The sequence below is a fragment of the Podospora pseudopauciseta genome, assembly GCF_035222475.1.
Source record: "Podospora pseudopauciseta strain CBS 411.78 chromosome 7 map unlocalized CBS411.78m_7, whole genome shotgun sequence".
NCBI lineage: Eukaryota > Fungi > Ascomycota > Sordariomycetes > Sordariales > Podosporaceae > Podospora > Podospora pseudopauciseta.
In genome coordinates this window covers 3,466,067-3,479,305 of record NW_026946667.1, presented here as the reverse complement: position 1 = coordinate 3,479,305, position 13,239 = coordinate 3,466,067, and the positions used below count along the sequence as shown (strand labels likewise).

Sequence of the window (13,239 nt, the reverse complement as noted above, 5' to 3'; positions counted from 1 at the left end):
TATACTACACCGATAGCTATTTAAGCCTGTATTTACAGGCTTTAATAGCACCTATTTTAACATATACTAAGTTAGCTTATATAGTTCCTTCCAGTACTGTAGGTTTTTCTTTTTATTTACTTTAGTTATTTTTAAGCCTAGTATTTTATACACCTTTTCTCTGGATTTCACATCATTATCTTATTATCTTTTGTCTCACTTTTTTAGCCAGTAAGTGCCCTACGTACGACATATTATATTCGACGTTAATACATTCAAGAACACAACAAGATTTCTCCATCTCTCTAGGTCCTTGTGCGATACGTTGTGCCATTGACTCAGCCCATGCTTCAGCTCACGCTCACGCCAAGACACTTTTGACCTGTAAGGAAATGTTGGTCGAGTCTGAAACAAATACTTGTCAAATCAAGCAGCAACACGAGCTTCGCTCCATTGTATGGTACTTGTGCTTACCTTAGTGCTTCGGCCACATCAAGATAAAAATACTGATGTCTCTCCGTTGTTATTGATCTCGCACTCTCCAAAGACAAACCTCCAAAGTTGACTGTATCAGATCACCACCACGAGAAATCTTGCCGTCACTGCTAATCTCGTATTTGCCCGCATGCAAGCACACTCCATCAAATACCACTACTTTCCATTGGACACTTACACATTCCCAATAGTGCGTCGGCCCAAGACGATGCTACCACAACCAACAGCGCGGGGACTGGCGTTACTACTGTATACTCAGTCCCCCCAGAGCCTGTCACGCTGGTTCCCACGACAGGCTGTCCAACTGTCACTGTGACCGGCGAGCTTTGCGCAACTTGCCCAATCCTCGCCTGCATCATGGTCTCTACCCTCACTCAGTCTTGTGACTGTCGCATGAGCATCCCGACCGTCACTGCCAACTTCCCTTGTGAAGACAACTGCAAAGGACTTCACTGCACGACATCGTACAACATCGTCACTCCTTCAACGTGCGCCACTATCAATCCACCCGTTCCCATTTCCTCGGGAAATGCCACAACCACCACGTCGATCAGCACCTCGGTCGTCCCAGGGGCTGCTGGGTTGGTCAGGGCTCCAAGTATCTTCGCTTGACTGTGAGCAGTTAGTTTAGTTTGAGAGGTCTGTGGAACGAAAGATGTTTGTTATCGAAGGGGGTTGGTTAATGATGATAGTAAATGACGGGCATAACGATATATATCCTATCTCTGCTCTCTGTCAGCATACCATTCGGCGAATCGATAGTCACAATACCACTGAGTGATTTTGTCTCATGTTTATGCCATCGGATCTCCCGTCTACTCCGAGCACATCGCTTAACAAGGCAACATGTATCCACGTTCGGATGATGGACCCGGAGACTTTAGCCTATACCTGGATGCCATGAGAACCAAATAGCGATTAAGCTTCTGGCATACAGCAGATATATGAGCCTGGAATTCTTGATTGCCGCTTGCAGCTCAGTTGTCACTCCCTCGCAGCTTCCCCTTGCAGCCACCTCGGCCCCCGCAACTCACATTTCAGTAGGTACGTAAGCTTTCGACGAGGAGGAGTGAATTCATGAGAGACCTGACAGTTTTTGGCAAGAATCGATGCTGCACACTGTTGTGAATGGCATCCCAGCCTGATATATCTTAACCCCTGCATGCTGGAGCATCACCTGCCGGCCGATACAAGGACCCCAGAAGCATATTTAAACTTTTGCTAAGCCAACCACTCGGAGAACTGCAATTACCAACCCGGCAATCTCTGCAGACGACGACCATGTATTGTTTTCAGCCGCCCCCGGCTACCGAAACATCTGCATCGTTGTGGTGAGAAACGGTTACATCCCCGGTGAAAGAAACCCCACACTCGTAAGACAATGATGAACAGCCGGACTTGAAGCCGAATAAGATCGCCGCGGGTAAAGCCATCAAGAGTCTGGACCGTTTACGGCATTCTCAATCAGCGACGCCACGGCAGGAATGTAAAGTATATATCTCGAGTCATGAACAGTGGACCGTGTCCATATCTCCCTCCCTTCCCCCCTCTCTTGCCATCGTTCCTTCAACTCCTCTCGCAAACATCGCCATTATCAGCGTGCAAAATGGGTCTTTTACAACTGGCAGCAACCGTGTTGGCTCTGGGCAGCAGTGTCCAGGCTGCCCCAGCGCACGAGATTGCTCCCCGTCAAGCGAGCGTCAAATACTGCGATCCTGTTTCCACCATCTGCTATTCCGAGTGGATTTCGCCAGAGAGAATTGCGTTCCGCACTGCCATTCCCGAGAATGCCACTGCCACGGCCGACTTTGATGTTCTAGTCCAGCTTCAAGCACCCAAATCTGTTGGGTGGGCTGGTATCGCGTGGGGTGGCACCATGGTCAACAACCCCTTGACTGTTGCATGGGCCAATGCTGCGACCGTTGTCGTTTCTTCCCGCCGTGCTACGTATGATTCTTCTTGTCACAAACATATCAAGCAGCAGGCTGACACGAGAACAGAGCAAGAACCTACCCACAGCCATGGACTGGCGCCACTTATACGGTTCTCGGCGGCACCGTTGCCAATAGCACCCACTGGACTGTCAACTTCCTTGCCAAGGGCGTCTCGAACCTGGGGACATCCAGACTCAACCCCTCCAGCACGACTGCCAGCATTGCTTATGCCCAGTCCAACCAGGGTCCGTCAAGCCCATCTGACCCAGCCAGCCGCTTTGGAATCCATAACACGCGTGGAAAGTTCTCGCACAACCTCGCTCTGGGCAAGATTAGCAACTTTCGTGCTGCGGTAGCTCAGTTGGCCTCCGAGGCATAAGTGCAGGAAACGGACTTGTAGTCGAGGGCGGAATTATGTCACAAAGGAACGAGGCACGGAAAAGAAACGAGGGGGGGGGGAAACGAGGCAGCAAAGAAAACGAGAAAGTGCCCTATATGCACTAGCTACGACGAGAAATTCAAAAGAATTGAATTATATTGAACGGTGCTCAGCTTCCCCCTTATTGGACCAACACGGCACGGTGACTCTTGTACTTCATAGAAGGAAAAAACAAAAGACCTCCACCCCACAGATATGTTCCACCACAACATGGAAATTTTTTCTACCGAGGTTCCTCTCCACCGACTCAACATAAAGGTACGACTGTCTCCTCCATCCTTGATGACAAATACTCCTTGTATCCTCAGACAAATTCCCCAATGTTTTCCTCCGCCCTGCAACAGCGATCCCGCTAGACGGTTCGTCAAATTCGGATCTTGTCTGCCGAGGGGCAAATAAACAACTTTGAGTGTTCTCCAAATTGGGGATTCATATGAGCCCTCGGCCTTGATTGGACAATGGAGTCAAAGCGCGTGGCATTAGGCAAAAGCAAGGGGTCCGGCATATAGCACCTCGCAACGTGATGGTTTCCGTCTACCGCTTTTGCTTATATGACCGTGGTGGAGATGAACAACAGTCTCTCCATTGAAGATCATGGATAACGTCCTGGTGCTATAAAAGCAGGCGCCATCCTCACATTTCCAACTGGCCACCAGTCAAGAACATACCATCACAAACACAAAACATGCGTTTCTCCACCGTCTCCTCTGCTCTTGGCCTGGCCTCCCTAGTCTCCGCCCACGGTGTTGTCCTGAAGCCAGCTTCTCGCAAGCCAGGTGATGCCACAACCGAGGCGTGCGGCCGTGCCATGGTCAACTTTTACAAGCAAGATGAGACGTCTTATCCCGAGGCTTTCTTGAGATCCAACCCATTGCCCGACCGCAACAAGTGCAACCTGTTCCTCTGCAAGGGATACCAGTTCGCCGACAACGCTGCCAATGTCCAGTCGTACAAACCCGGCGACTCTGTCGAGTATGAGGTGTACATCAGGATTCCTCACTCTGGCTACGCCAATGTCTCCATTGTCGACACCACGACCAACAAAGTGTTGGGTTCCCCGCTGGTGAGTTGGGCGAGTGGGTATGCGGCCAGCAGCAAGCCACCAGCGGACCAGACCAAGTTCAGCGTCAAAATCCCGGAGCTTGGTGCGCAGTGTGCGACTGCAGGTGTTTGTGTAAGTTCAATTTCTTTTTCAAGGGGGCGGCAAAAGACTAATCATGAAATAGGTCCTCCAGTGGCATTGGTTTGGTGCTGGACAGACATATCAGAGTTGCACCGACTTTACGGTTGCCGCTCCTGCTGCTCCCGCTGAGCCGGCTCCGGAACATGGACACGGCCACCGAATTCGAGGACAGTCTCGCTGGTAGAATCTCGCAAAGATCGGACGATGTAAATAGCTAAATATTGTTAGGAGAGGAGTGTACCGAGAAAATATTCTGTTAATCCAAGCAGCCAGAAATGTTGGTCCGGTGACGGTGAAATGTTTGTCCACGTGTGAGTTGTTCAATGAGAGCTATCCAAATGCAGACTAGCCAAAGCTGGGGAAATTGAAAGGTCACGGTGGAGCCTGCGGGTGTGGCCCGTTCTGGAATGTGGCTGAAGAGGGGATCTGGGGAAGCCTGTCATATAACCCTAACCCAGCAAGACGGTCCCCCAGGACAATGTTGGACAAACAGGACGGGGAGACGCATGAACGGTAGCGTCAACGGGCTTTCACAATGGGATCAATGCATAAAGGCTGTTGCAATTGTCTCCAAGATGCATTTTCAGATTGGATCCGGCCACAGGAACCTCATGGGCGCTGTCTCAACTGACCACCATGGAGGGCAGCAGGATGCAGAAGAGCAAGGAAATGCATGATATCCGACCGGTTTCTTGGCTGGCAACCGCCGATGGAAGTGCCAGGCCAGAAACAACCAGCTGCAGGACAGCTGCGCCTGCCATCTGCGTCCGTGGACGTCGAATTTGAAGGAGCGAGAGATCTCACGTCTCACAAACCTGGACGCTCTCGACAGATGATTGGCCATACCCCGCCCTTCCACCGTCACCCCTTCCCATTCGTGCCATTCTCCCGCCCCCCCTTTCGTCTCCCTCTCTTCTGGTTCCCCCAATTTCTTCCGCTTCCATTCCCAACGTGTGCCTCTTCTTCCTCTTCCCTTCCAGCTTCTGGCACGCATCCATCCATTGGCACCATCAATTGCCAGCTGCACCGCCCTCCTTTATTTCTCCGTCTCGTCAAAATGAACGCCTCTAGCAAGCTGGCTGGTGCCGTTGCCCGCATGAGTGCGAAGCCTGCGATGGCCCAGAGTATGTTGGACCGGCCATTAATTCTCGCACCTCCTCCTTGGTGACGTGTTGCTAACGAGAGCTTCTTTCCCTCGTCCTCCAGCTTCTCGTCTCCCGAGCTCCATCCTCCGCTCGACGTCCATTGCCGGCCGTCACGGTCTCCTCCTCAGCCAGGGCCGCAATGCCTTCGCCCCTGTCATGATGCGCTCTGCCACCCAGTCTCGCGGTGTTGTCGCCGAGACTGCCACGGCCGCCATCCTCGCTGCTGGCAAGATGCAAGGTGCTGGTCTCGCCACCATTGGTCTGTCTGGTGCTGGTGTCGGCATTGGCACAGTCTTTGCCGCCCTCATCAATGGCACCGCCCGCAACCCGGCTCTCAGGTGTAAGCATGCTCTGCCCTTCTGCCCAATTGATTGTGCTGACCAGTGGCTGTCCCCGTCACAGCCCAGCTCTTCTCGTACGCCATTTTGGGTTTCGCCTTCGCCGAAGCCACTGGCCTCTTCGCCCTGATGGTTGCCTTTTTGCTTCTCTTCGCCTACTAGACATGTCGTCTGGGGTGCTCAAGTCGGTATTTCTGACTGTCCGAAACTGGTGGTGGAGGTTATGTACATCATGGACCCTGGCCGTGTGTCATGCCACGAGGAGAAGGTAGCTAGACGGGACATTGTACAACAATGGCTGCGCTGTGTTTAGTAGAATATAAACTGTGTTTGGTTCTCTTCATTCGACCTTCGACTTGCCTTGGATCTGCCGTCTCCCTCATCGCCCATCCAACACCTGGCCTTCAGAGCGCCCAACAGTTACCCCACCATTGCTTCAATCGTCCCGGCAAGATACCATGCAGAAACAAATCACCATACTCTCGCCCACATACTTTTCCGCTCTCCCGGCCTCCATGTGTCCCCAATCACTTACAGAACACCAGTACCAATGTTGACATGTCGTTGAAAAAATAGGGTCTTATAGTGGAGTCGGTGGGGCGAAGAGGACACAAGACTCAGACTACGTTAGTTTAAGGCCCACTTAGTCTGACGGGACCCCATCCTGGAGGTACCGATATCGTGAGACGGACAAGGATCAGATAAGATACAAATTGCAGATGGGAAAAGAGAAAGGGAGGGGGGCGCCGGTGGTACAAAAGTTGTGTGTTGTGTGTCAAGATTCGTCACGCAATCGATGCAGTCTACCTGATGTCAACGGTGCAGGACTTTCTTCTGCAGGAAATCACACTTTTATCTCAAAGTGGGGCAAAGCCAGGTGAAAGACAATCGCATTCCTCAGAGGCGGCATGTTGATCATTGCTATTGTCAATCTTGTGGTTGGGTTGTTGAGCTTTGAGCTTTGTTTTGATTAATATAGCCTTTACCATCAGCTGCAGCGAGGGATTAATTGGCAGCAGCCGCTCGTCAGCACCAATACTGTCAGAACGACCCAGTCCTGAGCATCAAACCCGCTCGATGCAGTACTTTCACTATAAGCTTTGACTTTTCAGGACCAGTTGAAGAAAACAAAGTCCAAAGCCTCTAAAATGTCGCACTCTTTGTGGTGGAGATGTGCACCTCAAAACTTGGCCCACCATCAGCCAATCCGGCTTCTGCGCTTGCAAAAACCCTGTGCGGGGTGAAAATAAGATTTGCTCTCCTCTGCAATCCCCAAGGTCAAGAACCATGGTGTCTCACAACAGGTGTGTCAACTTGGCTGTGTCTTGAAATCACAATAGCTAATCTCATCAATCAGAACCTTCCCGCACGTTCGGGCCTGCATTTTTGACCTCGACGGTCTCCTCCTAAACACCGAAGATATCTACAGCTTCTGCGCCAACACTGTTCTCGCACGCTATTCCCGCCCCCCGATCCCATGGTGTCTCAAAGCACAGCTGATGGGCGTGCCTGGATCTAGCAACGGAGAAGCGTTTCATCAATGGGCCCAGCTTCCCATATCCCGTGAGCAGTACAAGGCAGAACAGCAGATTGAGCAGAACAAGATGTTTCCGATGTGTGAAGCCCTCCCGGGTGCCAAACAGCTTCTGGAACAGCTCTCCCAGGCAATGACAGAAGCGGACGGGAGAAAAGTCAGAATCGCACTGGCTTCAAGTAGTGTCACCTCCAACCTCAAGCTCAAGACATCCCGACCTGACATTAATGAGATGATACGATTGATATCAGAGAAGCACAGGATTTTATCTGATCATAGCCGGATGAAGGGCAAGAAAGGAAAGCCGGCTCCCGACATTTTTCTGACAGCGCTGCAAGTGATCAACGAACAGTTAGATCCCAGCGAAGATGAGATTAGACGGGAGGAGTGTTTGGTATTCGAGGACAGCGTGCCAGGGGTGGAGGCTGCACGCAGAGCCGGGATGAGGGTTGTGTGGGTACCACATCCAGAGCTGTACCAGCACTGGGCGGCAAGAGAAAGTGAGGTACTGGCAGGAACGACTGGTCTGGTCAAACTAGATGGTTTGGACCAGACAGCCTCACCAGGGAAGACCAATGATGGGTGGGGTGAGAAGCTCGGAAGCCTGGAGGAATTCGAGTACAGAAAGTACGGGATTACACGGCACTCTGGAGATGTGGTGGGAAGCAGAATTTAGATAACAAACAAGAAAGATGGTCGGTGAAGCGGCTGAGCCTCACGTGCCTATCATGCATGTCATGTTCATGTTGATGAAAGGGCGAGAGGTGGGTCATCCAACCAAACCCCTGTCCCTTACGTCCGTATAACACTCCATAATCCGCTGCGCAGTTCAACAGTAGGTAACTTCCTCGTCTTGCTTTCACAATGGCTTCGACTGCCTTCCCCAAGCTCGCCAGAAAGGCAATACTGAGTGACGGTACAACCTATGGTTACATTCACGTCCTTGCTACTGGCAGCAAACCCACATTTCTCCTGCTCCATGGCGCACCAAGCTCCAGTTATATTTGGCATCACCAAGTCGAGCTATTGCCCAAGGCTGGCTTTGGTATTTTGGTACCGGACCTTCTCGGCTATGGCGACACGGACAAACCGGAATCCTACGAGCCATATCAGATGAAGTGTCTTGTTCCCCAAGTCCATGAACTTGTGACCAAGGTTCTCGACACCCCAAAGGTCATTGGAGTCGGGCATGACTTTGGTGCCGGACTTCTTTCACACCTTTACGTGCACCACAAAGAGCTCTTCAGTCAACTGGTGTTCATAGCAACTGGCTTCATGTTTTTGGACTCGCCGTTTGATCCTGGTATGTCTCCTCGAGGTCAAACTTGGATTCAAACCCTGCTGACAAGACGCAATGTGAACAGACTCCGTGATACAAATGTCCAAAGAGATTCTAGGATACAGCACTTCTGGCTACGTCAAGGTCTTTATATCCCCGGATGGCGCAACCCTGGTTGAGAAGAATGACAGGCGCGTCGATTCGCTTTTCTATGCCCAGGACCCCAAAGTGTGGATTGAGTACTTTGGGGAACCGGGAGGCTTTACCAAGTTCTTAGAGTCCGACATCGAGATTCCTGTTGCCCACTGGATTTCGCCCGCCGAACTGGAGATGCACAACAGAATCTTGAGGGCAGGAGGATACACTGGTCCTTTCAATTGGTACAAGGCTGCTGTGTTTTGTGGACCTGCCAAAGAGGATCAGGACTTGCCAGCGGAGGAGAAAACGATCAATATTCCTACTCTCTTCATCGCCACCCTCAAGGACTACGCAGTGATCACTGATATGCACATCCAAAATCTTCGTGGGCTGGCAAAAGATTTGAGGGTTGAGAAGCTCGACGTTGGACACTGGGCCATGCTCGAGGGAAAAGAAAGGGTTGAGGCTCTTCTTGAGGAGGTTGGTAATGCTCAGATCAGAGAGTTGTGATATGACTGGGACTTTGTATTTCCATTTTGACTCCTACTCTCGATATCAATCCATCTGATCACTTCTCGATGCCCAAGATGTTCCGCTCGTAGATGGTAGATGTCTTTCCCGTATTGAGGTTCTCAATCTGTCACCTTGTCAACAGTGTGTTTGGAGGGATATGAAATACCAACGAACCTCGTATCTGGGCATCTCAGCGCTGGCGTTGACGTTCCGACCAGCCTGTTTACCGGGCTCAGTCAAGACATCCTTGATCTTTCCCACCGACTCGGACGTGTTGCTGTCTGGACCGCCCACCGGCTTGTAACGAACCGTGTCGCCTGGGGAGAAGCTTGTGGAGGATTTGATTGGCATCTTGATGCTTTCTTGAGGTGATTGTCCACACACTCCGCAGGGGAGGAGAAGAAACATGGTGATATATCTGCAAAGTGGACTCCCAGGACTGAATCAGAGTGACGGCATCTCGCATTGGAATTGTCAGTATCGCGTCACTGTGGACCTGCCCCATGCCATAAAGCATTGACGTTCAACGCGGTTCTAGCAGCCAAGACGAGGTTTTCAGTTTGTCTGTCCAAGATATCTTTCTGAGATATCTTGAAACCTCACAGTCTACCGATAGACGCTGAATGAGCTACGAGAGAACAGCACAAACCTCTTCGGCTGTACAGGATTCTGTGCAAGAGGATTGGAAGCAAGCTATTCCAGGGCAATCCCAGCAAGTTTGGGCTAGCTGGAGAGAAAAAGAAGTCGTGATGCATCAGCCGTGAATCGAACACGGGGCCCATCGATGGCAACGATGGATTTTGCCACTAAACCACTGATGCTGGAAACTGTGGATGATGAAATCGCAATGAATTTGGCAATCTTGACGCTGCAGCTCAGTTGGGTGCTTCCCTTTCCCCAGAACAGCAAGCTGAGTGCCAACAGGACGTTTCAGTCTGTGAATGGTTTTTAGGTTATTCAAGCTCGTTTCTGGCAATCTTCGAAGCTGCCCAATGATAGCATCCCACGATGGTGCAACTGATGCGCAAAAGACGCAACACAGTGGGGGGCAGCATCAGCAGTATAAAGCCACAAGTGAACTCCCCCGCATTCCCCGCAATGTCCTCCCCTTTGAACATTTCAAAAGTTCAACAAGCTGTTTGCAGAAGGACAACGAGCAGAAAATTGGGAATATATACATAACCCTTGGTCCATTTCCAACTCCAGCAAGGCTGCAAGAATAGAATTAAATAGCCAGGAGTCAGGGACACCAAAATGTCCCCAGCCAGGCCCCAAATCTTTCTTGTCCGGCATGCCGAGTCGGTTCACAATGTCACCAAAGACTTCAACATTCGCGACCCCGGGTTAACCCAAGTTGGCCATGAGCAGGCTGCCGCCTTGGAGGCATCCTTCCCCGACTTGTCCTCTGTTGCTGTTGTCATTACCTCCCCTCTGACAAGAGCAATCGAGACGACACTCGACGCCTTTGGCTCGATTCTCCCCGGCGGCAACAACCTGATACTGGACCCCTACCTCCAAGAGCGAAGCGACTTGCCCTGCGACACTGGCTCTCCCATCTCGGTGCTCAAAGAGAGATTCCCTTCATTTCCCGATGGTGTCTGGTCCAGTTTGGCTGGAAACGCTTCGGAACTCGATGGTGACGACTGGCTGGAAAAGAAGGGCGATTATGCAGCGGACGATGAGAGCGTAACCAAAAGGGCGGAGAAGGTCAGGAAGATTTTGTGGAATGTTGCCCAGAACATTCAGCAGGCGCAGAAGGAGGAGGACAAGAAGGCCGCCGAAGAAAGGGAGGACTTGAAAACGAGCATCGTGGTGGTTACACATGGGGTTTTTATGAAGTTTTTGACAGAGGACGAGACAATCGATTTGCCAAAGGCCGGATGGAAGGATTACTATGTGGAAGAAGCCGACAAGTTTGATGGAAAGGGCAAGAGAATTGTTCTTGCGCCTGTTCCCCTTGCCGAAGATCCCTGATCACTCCTTGAATTAGCTGAGCTCCAACATTGATGTGGGCATCTAAATGTTGTCGAGCCTGTAAAACGATCACCGCCTTGTAGACAGGGGTTCTACATCAGACAATAGCAGAAAGCTTTGCAGAAAACATCCAAGCCCTTCTACATGCCTCGCCGTAACAAGAGTTGTTTACAACAAAGAATCCACCCCATCTAACTAGTAACACCACCCGAAGCCCTGAACCTCTGAACCCCTGAACTGCTACCCAACCCGACTTTAACAACCGAGCCCAAAGCTCTCTGCTGTCGACGGACAATTGTTCCTACAAGTCTTCTATCTCAAAGCGAACCAGCAATGTGCAACCTGTCTCGTGCCCTTTTAGGTCCAGCATCCTGAGGAATCCCCACTCCCGCTGAACCACATACAAAACTCGTACTGCGGTAACTGCCAAGATGGGATTGCTTGCAAAAGAATCGTCACTCTTGATAAAGATGCGCAGAAACACCAGCTCGTCGTCTTCAAACTCCCATTCCAGAGTTTCATCCCAGATCGGATCCGTCTCAGCTGGACTCTCCTCGCTCGAGTGAAGAGCAGCCAGGGCAGATCTCAGCCCATGCTTCTTGTAACCTGACGTCTTCTGCTTTCTCTTTGACTGCTTCAACGATGTGCCATCCTTCTGCACCAATGAAACCGTCACGTACGGCTTAAGTACCGAATCCCTTCCTTTGGGAACAGGAACATCACTAGCTCCGGCCACGTGGAGCCTCAGTCGTTTCCTCGTTTTGACCAATCTTCCACCACCCGAGTGCTGAAGATGCATGGGTTTGAGGACATAACCCGTCGTTCCCGCAAAGAGCGCGTCGTTGAGCTGCATGCTGGCGTCGAAACGCTGCCAGTTTAGCGCTAGGATTTGAGCTCCAAGTGCCCAAAATGAGACGGGTGATAGATTGCGTGACGAGATTCTGGTGCCTTTGGGGAAAACCCTCATAAGGTGTTTGCTGTTGTGCCGCTGTATTGCTGCTGTGTTGACATCGTCGGTGGCATGCCGAGCCAAGCCCGCTTCCGATATGTTGATCAAGTGGTGATGCGGCCTGTTCCTGAGGACGCCCTCGCCGGCATACCATGAATCATCGCCTGGCTTCACCGACTGGGCATAGACGCCTAGCTCTTCCAGCTCGGGGATGATTACGGCAGCTTCAGTCTCCCTTTTGCGGGCTTTGTATTCCTCTCTTTCCTTTTTTGCCTCTTCCTCCTCGTCAGAAGAGGAATCAGAGGAAGAATCGGATGTGTCGATCTCTCCGGGGAGGTGATACTCGACAATGACGGCGATCTTGTTGCCCAACTCCTCGAGGCGCACGTGGGATTCTGGGTCCGACTCGGACTGTTCTTCGTGTCCCTTTTCTCGGACTGCTTTACTCAAGAGTCTGTCACCAAAGACTTCCTTCATGATCTGAACAAGCCGAAGCTGCCCATTTGGATTGCAGTGATTCTCGAGAGACAGGAGAATAGGTGCTGCTGCTGCGCCAGCAGACGTCTGGTAGTCAACAAAGTTCCTAATGACCTCGCAAACCTCCCGAAAAGGAACATTCGAAACCAAAGTATAGCCATGAGTTACCTTCGGCTCAGACGGGTCATCGGGATTATCCCACGCGTCTATCTCGACACAGCGTGCCCCAGCCGTCAGGATAGTCCTGTAGGCATCAGCATCAGATTTGCCGTACAGTTGATGGGCCCTCAGGTAGGTGTTGTGCGAGGAGCTGATAAAGTACTCGGTGAGGGGGTGAGATCTGTCAAACACCGACGCAGGCGGTATGACCATAGGCTGGTCGAGCAACGTTGCTAGCCCCTCGGGGTCATCCTTTGAAGGCAAAACACCTTGTCGAGCAAGAAAGGACTTGATGGCATCCGACACCATCAGATCATGGCGGGTATGGTCAAACGCAGAGTGGCCGCCTCCTGCAACAGTGGTGTCATCGATATCCTCGCCGATGTCTTCCTCGTCCTCATCCTCTTTGGATCGCTTGGACGACTTGAAGGGGTTGAGCCTGCCAAGCTTGGCAGTAAGACGGCGTGTGGGAGCAGACGGTTCGGTGGGTTCAGACATGGTTTCTAGATTGGATATTGACTAGATGGTTCGTGAAATGGCTCATTCGATCAATTTGCAAAGGCAATAGGGTCGCGCCATTTTATACCTACGGAACGCAGCACTTCAAGTCAAAGGCAGCGGGGTAGCTGACGCCAAGCCGCATGCGGGTTATCGGCACAAGCTGGACGGAGCAGAGTCCAGTTAGATGACGTGTGCCAGGTTA

At 51.4% G+C, this 13,239-nt stretch overlaps 9 protein-coding genes and 1 non-coding gene across 10 annotated transcripts; 7 read left to right on the top strand and 3 right to left on the bottom strand.

Moving 5' to 3' along the window:
• Nucleotides 1-831: 831 nt before the first annotated feature.
• QC763_700005 (uncharacterized protein) lies at nt 832-1,100 on the top strand (the record flags this gene model as incomplete). Its single annotated transcript, XM_062915007.1, has 2 exons — nt 832-984; nt 1,020-1,100. 2 exons carry the CDS (start codon nt 832-834, stop codon nt 1,098-1,100), a joined length of 234 nt encoding a protein of 77 aa, XP_062762363.1.
• A 398-nt stretch (nt 1,101-1,498) lies between these two features.
• QC763_700010 (uncharacterized protein) lies at nt 1,499-2,787 on the top strand (the record flags this gene model as incomplete). Its single annotated transcript, XM_062915008.1, has 4 exons — nt 1,499-1,518; nt 1,579-1,805; nt 1,867-2,421; nt 2,475-2,787. The coding sequence occupies exons 3-4, from the start codon at nt 1,982-1,984 to the stop codon at nt 2,785-2,787; spliced, it is 753 nt and encodes a 250-aa protein (XP_062762362.1). The 5' UTR covers nt 1,499-1,518; nt 1,579-1,805; nt 1,867-1,981.
• A 745-nt stretch (nt 2,788-3,532) lies between these two features.
• QC763_700015 (uncharacterized protein) lies at nt 3,533-4,386 on the top strand (the record flags this gene model as incomplete). The annotated part of the gene is made up of 2 exons (XM_062915009.1): nt 3,533-4,021; nt 4,074-4,386. The coding sequence occupies 2 exons, from the start codon at nt 3,533-3,535 to the stop codon at nt 4,212-4,214; spliced, it is 630 nt and encodes a 209-aa protein (XP_062762361.1). The 3' UTR covers nt 4,215-4,386.
• Nucleotides 4,387-4,931: 545 nt separating this feature from the next.
• Nucleotides 4,932-5,675, top strand: atp9 (ATP synthetase subunit 9; the record flags this gene model as incomplete). Its single annotated transcript, XM_062915010.1, has 3 exons — nt 4,932-5,154; nt 5,237-5,515; nt 5,578-5,675. The coding sequence occupies exons 1-3, from the start codon at nt 5,088-5,090 to the stop codon at nt 5,673-5,675; spliced, it is 444 nt and encodes a 147-aa protein (XP_062762360.1). The 5' UTR covers nt 4,932-5,087.
• A 1,125-nt stretch (nt 5,676-6,800) lies between these two features.
• QC763_700030 (uncharacterized protein) lies at nt 6,801-7,723 on the top strand (the record flags this gene model as incomplete). Its single annotated transcript, XM_062915011.1, has 2 exons — nt 6,801-6,817; nt 6,871-7,723. 2 exons carry the CDS (start codon nt 6,801-6,803, stop codon nt 7,721-7,723), a joined length of 870 nt encoding a protein of 289 aa, XP_062762359.1.
• A 188-nt stretch (nt 7,724-7,911) lies between these two features.
• On the top strand, nt 7,912-9,100 carry QC763_700040 (uncharacterized protein; the record flags this gene model as incomplete). Its single annotated transcript, XM_062915012.1, has 2 exons — nt 7,912-8,350; nt 8,412-9,100. 2 exons carry the CDS (start codon nt 7,912-7,914, stop codon nt 8,972-8,974), a joined length of 1,002 nt encoding a protein of 333 aa, XP_062762358.1. The 3' UTR covers nt 8,975-9,100.
• On the bottom strand, nt 9,011-9,798 carry QC763_700050 (uncharacterized protein). The gene is made up of 2 exons (XM_062915013.1): nt 9,152-9,798; nt 9,011-9,101 (listed from the first exon to the last, which is right to left on the bottom strand). The coding sequence occupies exons 1-2, from the start codon at nt 9,383-9,385 to the stop codon at nt 9,033-9,035; spliced, it is 303 nt and encodes a 100-aa protein (XP_062762357.1). The 5' UTR covers nt 9,386-9,798; the 3' UTR covers nt 9,011-9,032.
• On the bottom strand, nt 9,728-9,798 carry QC763_0112930. The gene has a single exon. It is a non-coding gene; the product is annotated as a tRNA-Gly (tRNA).
• Nucleotides 9,799-10,231: 433 nt separating this feature from the next.
• QC763_700060 (uncharacterized protein) lies at nt 10,232-11,187 on the top strand (the record flags this gene model as incomplete). Its single annotated transcript, XM_062915014.1, has 3 exons — nt 10,232-10,915; nt 11,009-11,038; nt 11,131-11,187. 3 exons carry the CDS (start codon nt 10,232-10,234, stop codon nt 11,185-11,187), a joined length of 771 nt encoding a protein of 256 aa, XP_062762356.1.
• Nucleotides 11,188-11,252: 65 nt separating this feature from the next.
• Nucleotides 11,253-13,034, bottom strand: QC763_700070 (uncharacterized protein; the record flags this gene model as incomplete). Its single annotated transcript, XM_062915015.1, has 1 exon — nt 11,253-13,034. One exon carries the CDS (start codon nt 13,032-13,034, stop codon nt 11,253-11,255), a length of 1,782 nt encoding a protein of 593 aa, XP_062762355.1.
• Between the last annotated feature and the right edge of the window lie 205 nt (nt 13,035-13,239).

Coding starts and splice junctions, on each gene's coding strand:
- QC763_700050 (XM_062915013.1), bottom strand. CDS start 9,385: ATGTTTCTTCTCCTCCCCTGCGGAGTGTGTGGACAATCACCTCAAGAA. Junction 9,102..9,151: donor CTGAGATGCCCAGATACGAG/GTTCGTTGGTAT, acceptor ACAAGGTGACAG/ATTGAGAACCTCAATACGGG.